This window comes from Bison bison, unplaced genomic scaffold, assembly GCF_000754665.1.
Source record: "Bison bison bison isolate TAMUID 2011002044 unplaced genomic scaffold, Bison_UMD1.0 scf7180017864308, whole genome shotgun sequence".
Taxonomy (NCBI): Eukaryota; Metazoa; Chordata; class Mammalia; order Artiodactyla; family Bovidae; genus Bison; species Bison bison.
In genome coordinates, this window is record NW_011494880.1 from 1,148,152 (window position 1) to 1,166,498 (window position 18,347).

An 18,347-nucleotide genomic window follows, 5' to 3' on the forward strand; every position below is an offset into this window, starting at 1 on the left:
GCATTTTTCTGACGATTGAAGATGTAGAGTACTTTTCATATTTTTATTGACAATTAAGATAACTTCTTTTGTGCAGTCCCCATTCAGGTCTATTGCCTACAATATCAGCTGCCTTTGTTACTGAAATATGCTTAATAAATTTTGAGCAACTTGGGGACTGGATTCAAACAAAAATTTATACTTGGTCATGCCAGGTTTGGGACATTAATTAGATACTCAGTGTGGAGGTCAAGAATGCAGTTGAGTGCGTGAGTTTAGAGTTCAGGAAACAAGTAAGTTTGGAGACATACAAGTGGAAGCTCTGAGGCTGAGAATGGAACTGAACAACATCAACCAAATTAAGGCTAAAATCTAGCGTACTCCAACCCTTAGAGTTTTGGAAAAGGAGAAAACGCCAGAAGAGAGACTTCAAAGAAGTGCCTAGTGAGTTAAGAGAAAAACCAAGCCTTATCAGGTTTAGGATATCAAATGAAATGAAGTGTAATATATCAAAATGAAGAAATAGTCAACTCTACCTTATAGCACTCACCTAGAGTTTGGGTAAAACAAACAGATTAGTAAAATAAAAGTTGTTGGTGATCTTCAAGAAAGCAGTTCCCATAGGGATAAAATTGGGATTGGAGCAGGTTAAAGAGAGAATAACATGAAATAATGGACACCACCATTTGGATACTCCTTTTCTGATAGTTGTTATATAATAACCTAAAGAATCTGAGAAAGACTCTGATGCTGGTAAAGATTGAGGGCAGGAGCAGAAGGGCACAACAGATGATGAGATAGTTGGATACCATCACCGACTCAATCTACATGAGTTTGAGCAAACTCCAGGAGAGAGCGAAGGACAGGGAAGCTTGGCATGCTGCAGTCCATGGGGTCACAAAGAGTTGGGCATAGTGACTGAACAACAACAACTCTCAAAGATGGAATTTTTCTTTAAAGATAAGAAATATTGTGCCTAAGTATGGCTTCACTTAACCCTGAAGTGAGGAAAACATGGAGGATGCAGGAAAGATGAAATTAGACAAGTCATTGTGTGAACTGAAGGGAACTGAATCATGTATAAAAATGTAGGATTTGAAAGACAGATAATTCATGGCAATGAAATAATTACTCCACAGACAGAGACAATGGATATCAGAGCTTTGCATAAGTTCTAGTCTCTTGGGCATTAATGGCTAAAATAACACAACTCAGCTCCTTCTGATTGTAACACTAGCCCTTGCTGCGCTGGTGTCAATAAAGTCAGAAATGAGATTCAACCAGTAACACCTATCATGCACCATATAGCGCACTTTTCACATTAAAACTTCAATAAAACACCTTAAATTGACTGTTTATAAATGTAGAAATGGAATCTCTTAGAGACTAACTTACACAGCACCACTTAGCTACCACACTGTAGAGCTGTGATTCAGATACCACATTTGAGGGTTGTTGTTTTTTTTTTTTGTCTAGGATGACTATAAAATTTAACATCTGATGTTGGGTACTTTCTAGAGTGAAAGGAATTATACTTGTATAATTGTTTAATTTAGGTAACAGGTATAAACCAAGACTTTCTAAGGACATATGCAGCATAGGCTCACCCTATCTTTTCCCTCTACTTTTTGATATCCTTTGGTATTCAATTCAAAGAATTCTATTCAATTTTAATTTTCCACAGCTCTTTTTAACATCAAAGATAAATTTAAGTTAACAATAAAGAGACCAATTTCATTTAAAAAAATATAATAAAGACAAGAAAACTTAAATATGCCTAAGGATTAATTTATTGAAATGACTGGTTAGGAAATAGATTCTTAAAGAAATAATAATCACAATTCCAGAAATTATTTTTATACATATTTTGATATGTTCATGATATTTCCAAGTTAAAATTGAACTTTTATGCTAATGTTGAATTAAAATTTTGAAATATATAGTTTATGACTCAAATTCAAATTAAGATGAAACAGCATAAAATAAATAAAGGAATAAAGTTTCATTTTTTGTTCCATGTATACTCATTTAAAAATTATCTTAGTAACATGATGCAAGGATTGAAAAGTTGCCATATTTCCAGTTGCAGTCAATTCTGTGGAATAGAGAACAAACATAGATTTAGTTATATGTTATAACTCTTCATCTCACCCCATTTGCAATTTTGGTGTGACTTTTTCATGAAAGAAATCTTATTACAAAAACACCATGCTATGCCTTCTCTTAAAGGTTATAAAAATTCCTCTAGGACCAAACATCGGCTTACTTGGAATCATTTTATTAAAATGTCTGCTGAATCATGATCACAAAAGGATGTGTATCGTTAAGAATATCAAAACTATATTCTATCCCCCTTTTAAGTCCCATATCTGGACTGTGAGATTGTATTTTGACTCATGAATTAAAAGACAATATATATATTTTAAGTGAGATAAAACTATTGAAGCTCATAATGACTAGATTAGAAATGTGAATGCAGTTGATCTTTAAAATAAGCTCTAACAGGTTTACATAAAAGTATAAGAAATTATTTTCAGTTTTTTCTATAAATGATGACAATCAATAATAAGGATATAGGCTATTGAAAGAAAACCAATCAAATCTTTAAACACCATATATATACAGTTTTGCATTATTTGAAATATAACAGATACATAATTTCAGGCCAGTAAATAACAATCATTGAAAATAAATTTATAATTAATCTTTAAGCTGGTACACTGATGGAAATTGCTACTATTGGGGCTTATCCAGGAAAATGAAATGTAAAAGATATTAACTATAAAAACGATCAGTCTGCCTCCAATATCCTAAAGCTTACCAAAAGTGAGGAGGGGGCATTCACTTTGAAATCCTCTTAGACCTTAAAAATAAAAAAATAATAAAATAAAATAAGTGAATGATTTATACAATTCTTGCCTTTTGGCAAGAAAATTTTCCCTGAGTATTGAAATAAGCATCTCAGTATTTTGCCCTCATATGCTCATATATCAAAATCAAGATGTGAAATGAGTCATGTGGTGAAATAATTGTGCATAAGGAGAACTTCAAAATTGTAGAAAATAGCAAACCTTCTTAGGTTTGTTATTCTTAGCCAAATGAGATTGTCAAATTCAATTCTGGCTTTACTGTACCTTAATCGCCTTCATCTAATTTAATTGGTCTCAACAGACCAATTAAATCATAGTCCATTATATTATTTCTTCCCAATAAGTTTCTTCTACGTAGAAAGAACAATTACATCAGAATCTCCACGGGTAAGCCTAGACATTGAGATCTGGTGGTGGAGGGGAGGTGAAGGTTCTCCAGCTTATTCTATTTATAACTAATGCTGACAATCATTAATCTCAGCTATGCTTATTTTGGAACCATTCATTATTCATTTTTTTATAGGACTCTTAATTACTCGAATATCATACAAACATCAGAAGTTAAACAGCACAGTTAGTAAATTTAGACTTACAATAATAGGGAAGGGTCCCCGGACAGGACCGAGTACAGGCTCCTGGTACAGCAGAAAGGCCTGAATGGGCATATCTCTCTGGGGATAGGGCACTGCTTTCTGGGGAACAGGCAGGACTTTGGACTGAGAAAGGGACAGCACGGACTGAGGAGGAAACATGACAGTTGGAGGAAGAGGCTGGTGAGGCTGGTGCATCCAAGACTGGAGCAGAGGCAGAGGAAGGTGCAGATTTTCAACATCAGTGAGAGTCAGGCTCTGGCTTTCGGTAAAGGGCTCAACTGGATATTTAGGGAAGGGCATTTCTTTGTGCTTAGGAGCCATAGCCTCCTTCACTTTGGAGACTCCCATTACTTCAGGCTGAAGGAAAGGCGGCACCACCACAGGGGTTTGAGTAAGAGGAGGGATGTTTTGTGGGAGGCTGTTAGGGATGGGCCCAGGGAAGGGATAGACTAGAGACTGTGTCTGGGCAAAGGGGTGGATTTTATCCTGGAGTTCATCCTGGAAAGAAGGAAAACAAATCTTTGAGTCCATAATCCAGTTATAATTGTTATTCATGATGAATTATCCTCCTCTTTTTAAAACATAATTCAGTGAAGAGAGAGAAAGAAAATCTTCCATTTGGTTTGGTTAAGAAATTGTTTGGGGTCATATGAAGACTAATGAGTAAAATGCTCACTGAAGGATTTCTCATTAACCCACTTCCTTCGCAGGTGAAATCAGAGAGTCAAGTGAAATCAGGGTTTGGAGATTTCAACACTTATTCCACCTCTTCCTGAGTTGCCTGCAGAGTGGTAGCTACATACTTTGGATAATAGTCCAAACTGGTTTCATATAACAAAGAAAGATCTATTTTAAAAAGACTTTAAAAGTTACTCTGAGGTTTATTTTTGTTTGTTTTAATGAAAACTAAGTCTTAATATGTGTTTTTTTAATTCAAGGAGTTCCTTAACAATGGCCAACTTCTAGCACTACTTCTCTTGGTAGAAGGTGGTAATCTTGAGTCTTCAAAGGCATCAAGTTGTAAATTCATTTTGATTTAGAATTTGGCCTAAGTGCCAAACAATCAAACTTCAATTATAAAACACGAAAGCTTAAATATCATAATTAGATAAATATGTTACCACAAGAGTAATATCATGAAAGAATTTTACGTTGTCCACAAATCCTTGTTTTTAAGCAAGTTCTGCTATTTAATAACTATGTGGTATGGTCACACATTTGCATACTCAATTGTCCTGTACCTCACTTCTCTCATCTGGGCAATGGAAATACTTTTTAGAACTCCACACATCCATAAATGTGAGTATAAAAGCTATCAAATATAATATAAAACCACTGAATATTCATTGTGTGTCAGTTCATCAACTCTGGGTAATTATGAATATTCTCAATTTACAGGTGAAGAAAATGATGTACAGAGAAACGTGGAGCCAAGGTTATACAGCTGATAAATGATCAGATGAGGATTAGTGCCACACTGTCACCCTACTGTCTTTCATCAGCATATCCATCATTAGAATAAGGGGATCACAGTCCCCAGTCTGGAAATGTTCCTACTAATATGCAGTTATTAAAACCAGGTATACCATTAGTAAAATGAATACATCAATAATTATTCTTAGCTATTTATTCTATACTGTGAAATTTGATTATGTGTTTTAAAATGTGTTTATATTTTTAAAATATTTTCATTTTGTCAAAGTTTTTATTTCTTGCACTGACATTTATATTACCATTCTTAGACTGAACATAATTATTATAAATCTCTTTATGTGTTATGTTTCATAATACTTCTCAAAATATACTCATAGTGAACAAATTACCTCTGTTTGCTGCTGTTCCTCACTCTGAAACTTCTCAATTTTCTGGTTAAAAAAAAAATACATAAAGAAATGCTGTTTATAAAAATCAAACATGAAATTTAAAAAAATGTACATTTAAATATGAGGGTTTTACCTTATTGATGCGTGTAATAGATTCCTTTGGAAAAATAAAAATAAAATCAGGTCTAGCTTTAAAAAAAATTCTTATTTGTCAACATAAATCAGAAAATGAAGAAATTTAATAGATTAATATGGACAGCTCATTTGATAATATCATTATTTTATGGCTGAAAGTTTATGTTCCACTCTTCTGAATAAGGCTGTTGTATAAAAAGAAAGATGATGCAATCAAGAAAAAGAGGATTAGAGAGCATAGTACTCAAAGAGGCATTTAACAGATGCTAATCGGGCTTCCCAGGTGGCGCTAGTGGTAAAGAACCTGCCTGCCAATGCAGGAGACGTAAGAGATGCAGGTCAATTCCTAGGCCCTGGAGGAGATGACAACCCACTCCTGTATTCTTGCCTGGAGAATCCCATAGACAGAGGAACCTGGCAGGTTACAGTCCATAGGGTCATACAGAGTTGGAAAGGGCTGAAGCAACTTTGCATGCATACATGTCTCTCAATCATCCTGTTCTCTCCTTAGGACAACAAATGATCTCTAATATTTTCATATGGTTCTAAAAGAATAATAGTCATTGAAAATATATAATAATAACCACGCATGAACTTGTTAATCATTCTTAGTTCCCTGGTTATGTTTAGGCTTCTAATGAATTATAAGAAATACATACCCTCCTATAAGGATCTTTGGAGATGGCAATGGCAACCCACTCCAGTACTCTTGCCTGGAAAATCCCATGGATGGAGGAGCCTGGTAGGCTGCAGTCCACGGGGTCCCTAGGAGTCGGACACGACTGAGCGACTTCACTTTCACTTTTCACTTTTATGCATTGGAATAGGAAATGGCAACCCACTCCAGTATTCTTGCCTGGAGAATCCCAGGGATGGGGGAGCCTGGCGGGCTGCCATCTATGAGGTCGCACAGAGTCGGACAGGACTGAAGCGACTTAGCAGCAGCAGCAGCATCTTTTGACCTTTGTGAAGAGACAAAGTATATTGATGCACTATTTAACCAACAGCTGATGACAGAGCCAAAAAGAGTGGCATAGGGTTATTATCTACCTCATTCCACCAGGCAGATTTAGGACTACACTCATTCTCACTGCCTCTTGTGTACTGGATTGCTTGTATAATAATAAAATATGTCCATTTGCATGTCTGCCCACACTTTACAAAGGGCATCCCTCTTTCCAGTTTGTACTGCAGTTCCTAGTCAAAGTCTGAAACAGAAAGTGCTCAATAAATGCCAAAGCATGGAAGGAGGTTAACACAGAGAGTTCAAGACAGAAAAGAGGACTGTACAGTTCATTAAGGAAAAACAGCAGGGCACAACGACACAATTTCAAATAACAAACCCATTTAGAAATTACTAGAATATTAAACCTTCTACACATTTATTCCTTTAAATATATAGAGTGGAAATTGACAATAGTTACCCGTCAGTACATAGCCACATTGGCTTAAAGAACACTGGAGTGGGTAGCCTATCCCTTCTCTTGCAGATCTTCAGGAATCGAACCAGGGTCTCCTGCATTGCAGGCAGATTCTTTACCAACTGAGCTATTAGAGAAACCTTAACTGTCCTGCTGCTGCTACTGCTAAGTCGCTTCAGTCGTGTCCAACTCTGTTCGACCCCATACAACTCTGTGAGACCCCATAGACGGCAGCCCACCAGGCTCCCCCGTCCCTGGGATTCTCCCGGCAAGAAAACTGGAGTGGGTTGCCATTTCCTTCTCCAAGGCATGAAAGTGAAAAGTGAAAGGGAAGTCGCTCAGTCCTGTCCGACTCTTAGCGACCCCGTGGACTGCAGCCTACCAGGCTCCTCCTCTATGGGATTTTCCAGGCAAGAATACTGGAGTGGGTTGCCATTAATGTAACACAAAAAGATAATACAGAATTTTATTGCTCTAAATTTGGGAAATTGCCTCTGAATGAACACTATCTTACCTCACTGCTTGAAAGGCTTTCCACAATCTATAAAGGAAAAATAAAAATTGACAATTAGCTGAGTCTTCTGCCAGATCATCAGAGACTGTTACTATTTTACAGTTAAATTAATTTTTTTCTTTGTATAAAAATATCTTACCTCACCAGGTACATTGAGTTCTTCCAGCTAAAGAGAAAAAAAAACACTTTAGTTCCCACAGTCAACTCATTATTAAATATTTTTCCTACCTAATTTTTACTTGCTTTATTCAGAGCTATCTATTTCACAAATCTGAAAAATAAGAATGTTATATGTCTTTTGAGAGTCTTTTAAATTTAGTAACTTTCATTAGTATATTTTTGTTTTACTTTAATGAAGAGTTTTTATGGGTAACAGAAAAGGAGTTATTTTAATTTTTACTGAACACTTTTTATTATAATTATGAACATATTTATTATTGTTGTCTGATATACCATCCTCTGGAGTATCATCCTGTGTTGAATAGACACAGCTAAACCTAGCACTCTACAGTAAGGGATACAAATATTTCATCACTGGAATAAGATATATTTATCTAGATTGTATATGCATGCAATTGTATTTATGCAATATTACTCACTTTTTGTTCTTATCTGTGTTCCTTCTTGTTAGTCTGTTGCTTATTGGTTTATTTTCTTTTTTCTTTAGGGATTGATGGTACAGATGGTACAATACTATAGAAAGCACTAGACTCAGACTTGTGGTCCCATAGGATACTACTGAGATAGTGGATGAACGTAAATGACTTTCTTAGCATTAAAAAAAAATCTGAGATTGTGCATTATTTATACATTTACAATGTTGGTAATGCGATTTTCTACACATAGGCAGATAGTACTAGTCTTATTTATTTCAACATTTTTTCTGTATTTACCTCTCTTGCAAGGGCCAGAGCCACCAGGCAGGCAAGGATGAGGACCTTCATGGCTCTCAATTCCTGATGGGAAGATGAGGAAATAGTGTATTACTTGTCAATCTATTTTCTTATTTAAGTAGAATTACTTCCCTTTAAAAGAAACCAAAGATAGTGTATAATACAAATATCCAAGACTCCGTGCTTCCAGGGGAGCCCAGGTTTGATCCCTCGTCAGGGAACCAAGATCCTGCAAACCTCATGGCAAAAACAAAAAGCCCTGTATTTTAGAAAAATATTAATAGACATTTTATCATACGGCCAAGGTTAAAATTTACTATTACTCATTAATCTTACATTTCAAGTTAATGTTTCACTGCCAGCCATCCAGATGTTTTCAGCTAACAGCCTATATCTTATTTCACTCTTTTCATCTTATTCACAGTACTTATGAGTGTTTTTTGGAAAGACAGAAGAGAAGTTACAGATATTTACAGAAAAATTAAGTGATTGATTTACTTATTAAAAATATTTATTTATTAATTTTTATTGCCAAATATTGCTTAGATTCTGGGATTAGAGCAGTGAACAAAATATTAAAGTTTCAGTTCTGTTGGAGACTCAGTTTTATTGAGGGGCATCTGATCAAACAATGTATATGAAGAAGAAGGTCATACTTTATTTTTATCTTTTCTCTACTAAACTAAGTGATTTTCATGAATGTTTGTCTTACTCATATCTTTTATTTCCAGTAAGACTTCTGTTTCATTTTAGCATTTCTTCTATTTGTTCCATTGATCCAGATGTTTTCTTGGACTGACTAGATTGTTTCTTCTGTACTCAGTCTTCATCCCCACATGCCTAATGTTATCTCTCCTTTGTTATCTCTCCACATAATTTTAGAGATCATACACTATGCTTATTTTCTCTACAGAGAACTGTGTACTTATCTCTTGGTGATTTACCAGGGTGTCAGATTCTCTTGCCCAGTCCTCACTTTAGACTACTTCTCCTTGTAGCATAAAATAAAATACATATTATTTTTGACCAAAATGTATTAAATGGTTTGTTTTGTTGCATTTTTATAAGTTCTTGAAAAAAAAAATGTTCTTGCCATCAACATCTCTTGACACACATCTTCAATCCCAGATTTGCAAACTAAATTAAGAAATTTTTTCTATATTTTTCTCATGGATGCTAATTCTTAATTTGTTTTACTTTATCCAAGATGTCTATAAAAGTCTAAATAAATTTTTATTGTCAAGACTTCAAAAAAGAGTATAATACTCAGAGTTCATTACATGTAGGGAGGGTATTATTACATTTTGTTTATTTTATAATTAGCATTTTATATGCCAATTTTTAAGCCATTTCATTACTGACTACTATACTTTGAGCTATAATTTCTGTCAGATCACATTTTTCATTGTTTTTTGTTTCCTGGTACTCCCTGTCCAACCTAGAATTTTTTTTACAAAATAAAATACTTTCTCTTTAATTTACTTCTGTATTTCATGTATCTATTTTAATATTTTTGAAATATTGTAAGATAAATGATAAACTTGAAATTTGGATGTTCTGAGCAATTTTAATAAATATACTCTTCTTTTATAAATACCTTTCAAATAGCACATGTATCCTAACAACCCTCTTTATCTCTTGACTAAATATGCTAGCTCTATAAACTTTTTGTTGGTAGAGCTTCTTCAGTAACAATTATTCAAATTCCCATAGTATAAATTAAATGTGCTTGCCTTTATGGCTGAGGTATGTTTAGTCAAATTGAAAATATTTAATTTAAGAAAAGATCTTTTAATACAGCCTGTTAACTAGTCTCGTGGTAAAGAAAATAGAAACCACTGTTACAAATCTTTATAGTTGCTTCTATTTTTTAACAAATTTGCTGAAAATAGTGTAAACTTTATCTTAAACATCCTTATTTTTAAGATCTATTTTAAGCAATTATATTCTTTCTACATTTTAACCTAGTCTGAAATAAAGATGAGTAGCAGATACAATGAAATTATATCTGAGATTCTTACCTTTTTTCCAAAGTAGAGGACAAGAAGTGAAGGAGGAGCTGAATGGATAATGATCTGATTTTGTGGTTGTTTATATATAGTATTTAATGGCATGCTAATTTTGTGGTTTGAAATAAAACCAATAGTGGATTTGAATTCCTAGAAATCTGCATGATTAGAAAATGAATTCTTCCTATTTTTCTGTCCCCAAAAATTCTGGGGAGCATTTTAAAGGGAATAATTCACAATCTGATAAAGGAAATTAAATTGTCCAGTAGCTACAGACCTTGGCTGGGACACACGGAAGTTTTGGCCCAGTCCCCAAATTATTGTAACTACAATGAGGTCTCTTTAGTATTCGGTGGGTCTTTGAGATCTTGGGGTAAATTCTAATACACACCAGAAATACACAGGCCACACAAAGAACACAATCTCATGCTAACCTGAATAGTTGTTAGTGTTTATGCTATAATGGAGAAAGAAACAAGCTAACAAGCACATGATGATAGCTTAGACCTGAAGAGCGAAGACAGTATAGACTAAAAGGAAAGAATAGCCTCCTGAATATGGAAAAAAAATTAAAAAGTCACTAAGTTAATCAAATGGAGTAGGAAACACAATCCACTCCAGTATTCTTGGCTAGAAATAGTGGAGCCTGGTGGACTGTCATTCATGGGGTTGACAAGAGTGAGACACAACTCAGCACACACACATGCAAGCCAAATCAAACAGTGAATCTGGGTCATGAATTGCAAGGAAAAAGGAGTAGATGGAGGTGAGAAGAGAGAAAGAGAAAGGGGTCAGATAATGGCAGACAAAGCATGCTGTGACTCCAGGGAATGTCAATCTTATTCTCTAGATAGTGGGGATTTGTTGAGGGATTTTAAGAGAGAAAGTAACATTTATTTAGAGAATACTTCTGTAGAACAAATATTATTTATACAGATTTATTAAAATGGGACAGCTCAAGTTTGGCCTCATATCTTTTATAGTGAGTCAATGTTTATCAGCTAGTATTCATGGAAGGGCAAATGAGGGAAGGAAGAAAGAAAATGAAAGCCCAGACAAGAGGAGGGTCTTACAATAAGTACTACAATAGAGTCTAAGCCAGACCTCAAAAGTACTTTTCATTAATAAGAGCCCATTTACAAAAGCAGTCCTCAACTTTCTTTGCCTCTTTAGTGATAGATGTTCATAAATGTAGTTGTATTTTACACTACTCATTTTTACAAGGTTTGTTTCGTCTATTAATTACGTTCAATATATATATTCACAGCTTTGGGACATATAGATGATCTTCTAAAGTAAGCACTTTGACATAATTGATAATTTTTCTTCACAATATACCTTACATTTATATCATGCTGAGATGTGTGTTGGATGGTAATACATCTCACTGTCATACAAGTCTTGTATTGCTTAGAAAACCCAAATCAATATCTACTATGCATTTGGATTATTCAGCTAATATTCATTCTAAGACTGCTCATATGGACCCAGGAGGAAGTCAGGAAAACAAATGATGAAATGAACTCAATGTCATAGATATAACTAGAAAAGGCCTTGGCTACTTCATATGCCTTTCTTTATGTGTTAGCTTTTGGTTGCCAAGGCCACAGGCAAAAAAGTGTGATTTCTGAGAAAAGGAATACAAAAGAGAGCATGTCCTTCCCATTCAACATTTCCCTTTTCTCAGGAAGATGCTTTACATATTGTGCAATAAACACAGAATTTCCTTATGACTGTCTCTCACCAATTTTGAATTACATTAATTGATAGAGATGGATTCGATTGGACCAGAAAAGTAGGTAAAATCTTGATCAAAGAAATCCTTAACAATATACTAAAGAAAGAAGCTTGTCCAAGGGAAAATTAAAAAGCCAGCAATTTAAGATGACATCAGGTACCGCTGTCCAGGTAAGCCTCAGAACACAGTGACCAGTAAGAAGCAAAGGGCCACATGGGCAACTCAAATTTTTGCAATGTTACCTAAGAGTTGTCATTTTTATAAGGCAAAAGAATTTCATATGGGAAAATTTTATTAGATAACCCTGGGTGAGGAGCAAGATATAGTCAAAGCAAGATGTTCTAGTACTAGTTTTTATAAGCATGATCTGTTCAGCCAAAGTTTTTTTCCATATTGGCTGATGAATCTGAAATATGCAGTCCTGAGATTCAGATATATTCTAGCTGAAACCATGCAAATAATATCCTTAAGAAAGAAAGCAATAGAAAAGTTGGATGAAGAGTACAATAAAGGGACCAAAAATATTCAGAAAAAAGAACTAGAGGAGATATCGGGAAATCTCTGGTGAGTTCAGTTTAGGATTTTGTACTTTCACTGCAGTGGCCATGGGTATAATCCCTCACTGGGGAACTAAGATCCCATAAGCTGTGCTGGATGGCCAAAAAAATAAATATTAAGAGATATCATCCATAGAATATTTTAAATATATTTTAGAGAAGAGGAAACTGAGGATTTGAGAATTTGTATTACTTTTTCAAGATACTAAAGCTATTTAGAGATAAAGCTGTTATGAAAAACTTGTTTCCTAAAAATTATTTGAAGCACTGTTTAATAAATTCCAAAATATAGAGGCAGGAAAATAAAATGCTGAGGATTCATATAATGATTCAGATTTAGAAACAATATAACACAGAATTAGTGAATTCTGACAAATTATTAGGTAGGAGTAGATAGTTCAGCATTACTCATATAGATGGAGTATTTAATCCTTTCCATGAGATTATCCAAATATAATAATTTCCTATCTATGTGAAGTATAACTATTAAGATTAATTTATAAAATAAATCAAGAACCAGAGAATAAAAAAAATGTCCTGTGAACCAGCAGATACTATGAACGCATAACACCCAGCACCCTGATTCATAGGACACACAGCTAATCCTGATTATTCTTCCTTTACATATGACCATAGAACTTCACACAGGTTCAAGATACATTTGTTGAGCACATCAGTATCAGTTCAGTCACTCAGTCATGTCCGAATCTTTGCGATCCCGTGGACTTCCTGTCCACCACCAACCCCTGGAGCTTACTCAAACTCATGTCCATTGAGCAGTGATGCCATCCAACCATATCATCCTCTGTCATCCCCTTCTCCTCCTGCCTTCAATCTTTCCCAGCATTGGGGTCTTTTCCAATGAGTCAGATCTTCGCATTAGGTGGCTAAAGTATAGGAGTTTCAGCTTCAGCATCAATCCTTCCAATGAATATTCCTTGATGTACTCCTTTCCCAATTCGGAACCAGTCTGTTGTTCCATGTCCAGTTCTAACTGGACCTGCATACAGATTTCTCAGGAGGCAGGTAAGGTGGTCTGGTACTCCCATCACTTGAAGAATTTTCCATAGTTTGCTGTGATCCACACAATCAAAGGCTTTGGTATAGTCAATAAAGCAGAAGTAGATGTTTTTCTGGAACTCTCTTGCTTTTTTGATGATCCAATGGATGTTGGCAATTTAATCTCTGGTTCCTCTGCCTTTTCTAAATCCAGCTTGAACATCTGGAAGTTCATGGTTCATGTACTGTTGAAGCATGGCTTGGAGAATTTTGAGTGCTATTTTACTAGCATGTGAGATGAGTGCAATCGTGTAGGTGTTTGAACATTCTTTGGCATTGCCTTTCTTTGGCATGAAAACTGACCTTTTCCAGTCCTGTGGCCACTGCTGAAGTTTCCAAATTTGCTGGCATATTGAGTGCAGTACTTTCACAGCATCATCTTTTAAGATTTGAAATAGCTCAACTGGAATTCCATCACCTCCACTAACTTTGTTAGTAGTGATGCTTTCTAAGGCCCACTTGACTTTGCATTCCAGGCTGTCTGGCTCTAGGTGAGTGATCACATCATCGTGGTTATCTGGGTCATGAAGATCTTTTTTATATCGTTCTTCTGTGTATTCTTGCCACCTCTTCTTAATATCTTCTGCTTTGTTACTGCTACTGCTAAGTCACTTCAGTCATGTTCGACTCTGTGTGACCCCATAGACGTCAGCCCACCAGGTTCTCCTGCTCCTGGGATTCTCCAGGCAAGAACACTGGAGTGGGATGCCATTTCCTTCTCCAATGCATGAAAGTGAAAAAGTGAAAGTAAAGTCGCTCAGTCGTGTCCAACTCTTCGAGACCCCATGGACTGCAGCCTAACAGGCTCCTCCATCCATGGGATTTTCCAGGCAAGAGTACTGGAGTGGGGTGCCATTGCTTTCTCCTCTGCTTTGTTAGGTCCATATAATTTCTGTCCTTTATTGTGCCCATCTTTGCATGAAATGTTCCCTTGATATCTCTAATTTGCTTGAAGATCTCTCTAGTCTTTCCCATTCTATTGTTTTCCTCTATTTCTTTGCATTAATCACTGAGGAAGGCTTTCTTATCTCTCCTTGCTATTGAGCACATACTACATGCTAGACCAGTATTTTTCAACCTTCATATTATTGATATTTTGAACGGAAGAATTCTTTGTTGTGGGAGTTTTCCTAATGTGTTGTAGGATGTTTAGCAGCATCCCTGGCCTCTACCATGAAGATGGTAGTAGCACCAACTGCACAGCTTTTAGAATCAAAAATATCTCAAGAAATTTCCCAATTTCTCCTGAGGCAGGGGGTTGCAAAATCATCTCATATTTAGAATGACTGCGCTAGAAGACTTGACAGGTCACACAATGAAAAAAGATGTAGATGTTGTGGTTCCTGCTTGTAATCAGATCATAAATGTGAAAGGACATATGACTATACTTTGTCATGAAAGTAATTTCCCCACTCCATAATTTCATCCTTCCTACTCTCCCATACCATTTCTTATCTACTTAATAACCCTCTTTTATATCTGAAGCAAAACATTATTTGATTTTATCAGAATCTAGGACCCAGTCAGTTCTTCAATGCCTTTAAATTCAAATTCTGTATATCCCTCTTTTCCACCTTAAATTTCAAGGAAATCACTAGTTCACTTTTTATACATATACCCAAATCCCCTACTTGTCTCTGATTTTACTATACTGTCTTACCTAAATCATATCACAGATTAATCCAAATTCTACCTTCTGCCTCTGTGAATGTAGCTGAGAAAAATAATTCTCAACATGACAATTGTTCTCACTATAAAATAAAGTTCAGCAGTCACCTTACATATCTATCCCCACTTTCTTAGACTGTTATTTAACATTCAAAGCAACAGCACTTCTGCATATGCCTTCCACTGATTTCCAATTACTCTCAGGTTAAAATCCAAAACTCATTAAAATGACCTAAATACCTTACATCATTAGGTGTTTCTTTGTTCTATATATTCTCCTTCTGACTCCTGCTCTGTCTGCTGGCCTCTTGCTATTCATTGAGCAGAATAGGTGAGCTGACACCTGAGAGCTGCCCATTGGTTGTTCCTCAGTCTGGGATTCTTTCTCCATATAAATGCATGGACCATTCCCCACTCTACACTTTTGTCTCTACTTACTTTTTCTGTAGGTTTTTCCTGGCCATGTTACCCTAGAACCAATCACCTGGCATTATAGAGGGATAATTGAACTATAGAATGTGATACCCAACAGGCATTTATTTATTGTGTTCTAGAGGCTGGGAAGTCCAAAACCAGGGGGCAGCATAGTTGGCTTCTGTTGTACAGGCATTCTTACTGGCTTGCAGACAGATGTCTTCCTCCTGTATCTGCACATGGCGGAGAGGAAAATCCCTGGAGTCTCTATTTCTTCTAATACAAGCATTAATCCATCATAGGTTTTCCACACTATGACCTCACCTAAACCTCAGTGGTAGCGCTAGTGGTCAGGGACCTGCCTGCCAAAGCAGGGGACATAAAGACGCTGGCTCGATCCCTGGGTTGGGAAGATCCCTTGCAGAAGGGAATGGCAACCCATTCTAGTATTCTTGCCTAGAGAATCCCAAGGACAGAGGAGCCTGGCATGCTACAGTCTATAGGGATGCAAAGGGTTGGATACAGCTAAAGCAAATTAGTATGCAAATCTCAGTACCTCTCAGAATGCTCAACTCCAAATAGAACAGATTGCAGGGTAAGGTTTCAACATATGAATTTAGAGCAACACAAACACTCAGTCAAAACATAAGGTAACCTGCTTAAAGGCAAGAATAGGAGATTATCTCTTTGTATATTTCCAATACCCAGAAGGTTTGTGTTATCTAGTAGGTCATCATATGTTGTTCTGTATTTGTCAGCTGCAGTACTTTTCATTTCAACAATCCACATAGGAATATACACACAAAAAATTTTTTTAGTTTATTTTTTAGCTAAACTGTTTTAAAAAAATTTGTAACAAATTGTAGGCCATGCTTTAGTGTAGGAGAAATATAGAAAAAGGAGGAGAATGAAGGAGGAGGAAGAGGGGAAAGAATAAGAACAAAAGGAGAAGTAAGAGGAGAGGGAATTCCAGCATAAATATCACCATAAATACCCATTCACAGGTCATGTTTTTATGCCCCTAATTTAATGTCACACCTGTGATATAGTAGCATCTCTTACTCAGTTTTTTTCTTGTAAATAAAAGACCTTGGCATTTTCAAACAATATGGTGGTTGGTTATAGAGAATATATGTCTGTCTCTCTCACTTATAAAGTATCAGGACATATTCTGGTTCCTCAATCTTCTAAAATGACCTACCATTCCTGGAGGTTGAAGCCATAAGTCACACATGAGGGCTACTCCCGTGTTTAGAGTCCAATATTCTGAGCTCCTACTGTCATACACAATGCCCACACTTTCTACCACATCAAAGCAGAAAATGCTGAGTGGAATAAAGCCTTCATTTTGGTGTCACAAACTAAAATACGGGTGAGTCAAATTTAATTGTAAACTTTAAATGTGTTTTGCAATCTATCAATTTTTATAAACTGAAGTTTGTGTTTGTTGCTGTTGTTGTTAGGTAGGGCCTTTAGAATATTAGTTCACTTTTTGTTCTCTAGGCCATGAGTGTCATAATTCAACTAGAATAGTGCCTAAGAACATAACTTAAAAGAATCAAAAAAACATAAATGGAGAAGCAGGGGAGTAAGCAGTAAGGAAAGGAGAGAGAACGAAAAAAGGAAGATAAAAAGAAAATCACTTGACAATTCCAAAATGAATAAAGGAGGACTTATTTTAAAGATCAGACTTATCAGTGATTCCTAACCTATATATCTTTTTTTCTATTGAGAGTATACTAGAGACTAGATTTGTTTTTTGCATTTGAGAAGAGACCTCATATATACCTGAAGAATACACAACAATGAAATAGAGAAAGAATTGCTTAAATTGAATTGGATTTTAATGCTTTATTTACCTTAAAAAAGGATTTGTATCATTTTATATGCTGTTATTGCTGCTGCTGAATCACTTCAGTCATGTCTGACTCTGTGCAAGACTGCCCTCTGCCAGGCTCCTCTAACTATGGGATTCTCTAGGCATGACTACTAGAGTGGGTTGCCATGTCCTCCTCCAGGGGATCTTCCTGGCTGAGGGAGCAAAGCCAGGTCTCCTGCATTGGGAGGCCCACCTTATATGTTACCTAGGATATAACATTAATGTCTAGTGGGGATGGTCAAATATAGCATAGAAAACTCACGTAATAAATATTTCCTGTGATATAGAGCTAAACCTTAATTCCTGTTATAAACCTCAATTCCTGATATAAAGCTAAACCTTAAAGGGTCCGGTCAAGAGACAAATATACATTAGTCTATTATGTGGTTTCTCAAACTTCAAGATACACAATCACCTGGAGATATTGTTAAAATGGTATTTCCAAAACATCTCCAAGATTCTGTTTCAATACTTCTGTAAAGAAAACTAATAAATTTGCATTTCCGACAAACTCTCAGGTAATGCTGATTCTGATCATCCCACATACTACATTTTGAATGTATGGTGGCTCACGTGGTAAACAATTTGCCTGCAATGCTGGAGACCCAGGTTCAATCCCCAAGTCATGTAGATCCCCTGGAGAAGGGAATGGCAACCCACTTCAGAATTCTTGCCTGGAGAATTCCATAAACAGAGGAACCTGGCAGGCTACAGTCCATGGGGTCCCAAAGAGTTGGACATGGCTGAGCAACTAAAAAAAAAATAAGGATATTAATTAATATGCTAATTTTCCAC

General features: G+C 35.9%; 1 protein-coding gene and 1 long non-coding RNA gene across 2 annotated transcripts in view; one reads left to right on the top strand and one right to left on the bottom strand.

Moving 5' to 3' along the window:
* Window positions 1-1,751: 1,751 nt before the first annotated feature.
* Window positions 1,752-10,291, bottom strand: CSN2 (casein beta). The gene is made up of 9 exons (XM_010852144.1): window positions 10,250-10,291; window positions 8,229-8,291; window positions 7,475-7,501; window positions 7,336-7,362; window positions 5,399-5,422; window positions 5,266-5,307; window positions 3,443-3,940; window positions 2,801-2,842; window positions 1,752-2,074 (listed from the first exon to the last, which is right to left on the bottom strand). Exons 2-8 carry the CDS (start codon window positions 8,277-8,279, stop codon window positions 2,837-2,839), a joined length of 675 nt encoding a protein of 224 aa, XP_010850446.1. The 5' UTR covers window positions 8,280-8,291; window positions 10,250-10,291; the 3' UTR covers window positions 1,752-2,074; window positions 2,801-2,836.
* A 1,718-nt stretch (window positions 10,292-12,009) lies between these two features.
* LOC104997419 overlaps window positions 12,010-18,347 on the top strand; it is a 12,730-nt gene continuing 6,392 nt past the window's right edge. The window contains exon 1 of the long non-coding RNA XR_826329.1: window positions 12,010-12,145. This is a non-coding gene — a long non-coding RNA (uncharacterized LOC104997419). The remainder of the gene's footprint in view (window positions 12,146-18,347) is intronic.

Excerpts from the sequence above, each read along its gene's own strand:
- CSN2 (XM_010852144.1), bottom strand. The coding sequence starts at position 8,279 with ATGAAGGTCCTCATCCTTGCCTGCCTGGTGGCTCTGGCCCTTGCAAGA. Across the intron at positions 7,502-8,228 it reads CTCTGGCCCTTGCAAGAGAG|CTGGAAGAACTCAATGTACC; the intron begins GTAAATACAGAA and ends TTTTCTCTTTAG. Across the intron at positions 5,423-7,335 it reads AAAGCCTTTCAAGCAGTGAG|GAATCTATTACACGCATCAA; the intron begins GTAAGATAGTGT and ends ATTTTTCCAAAG.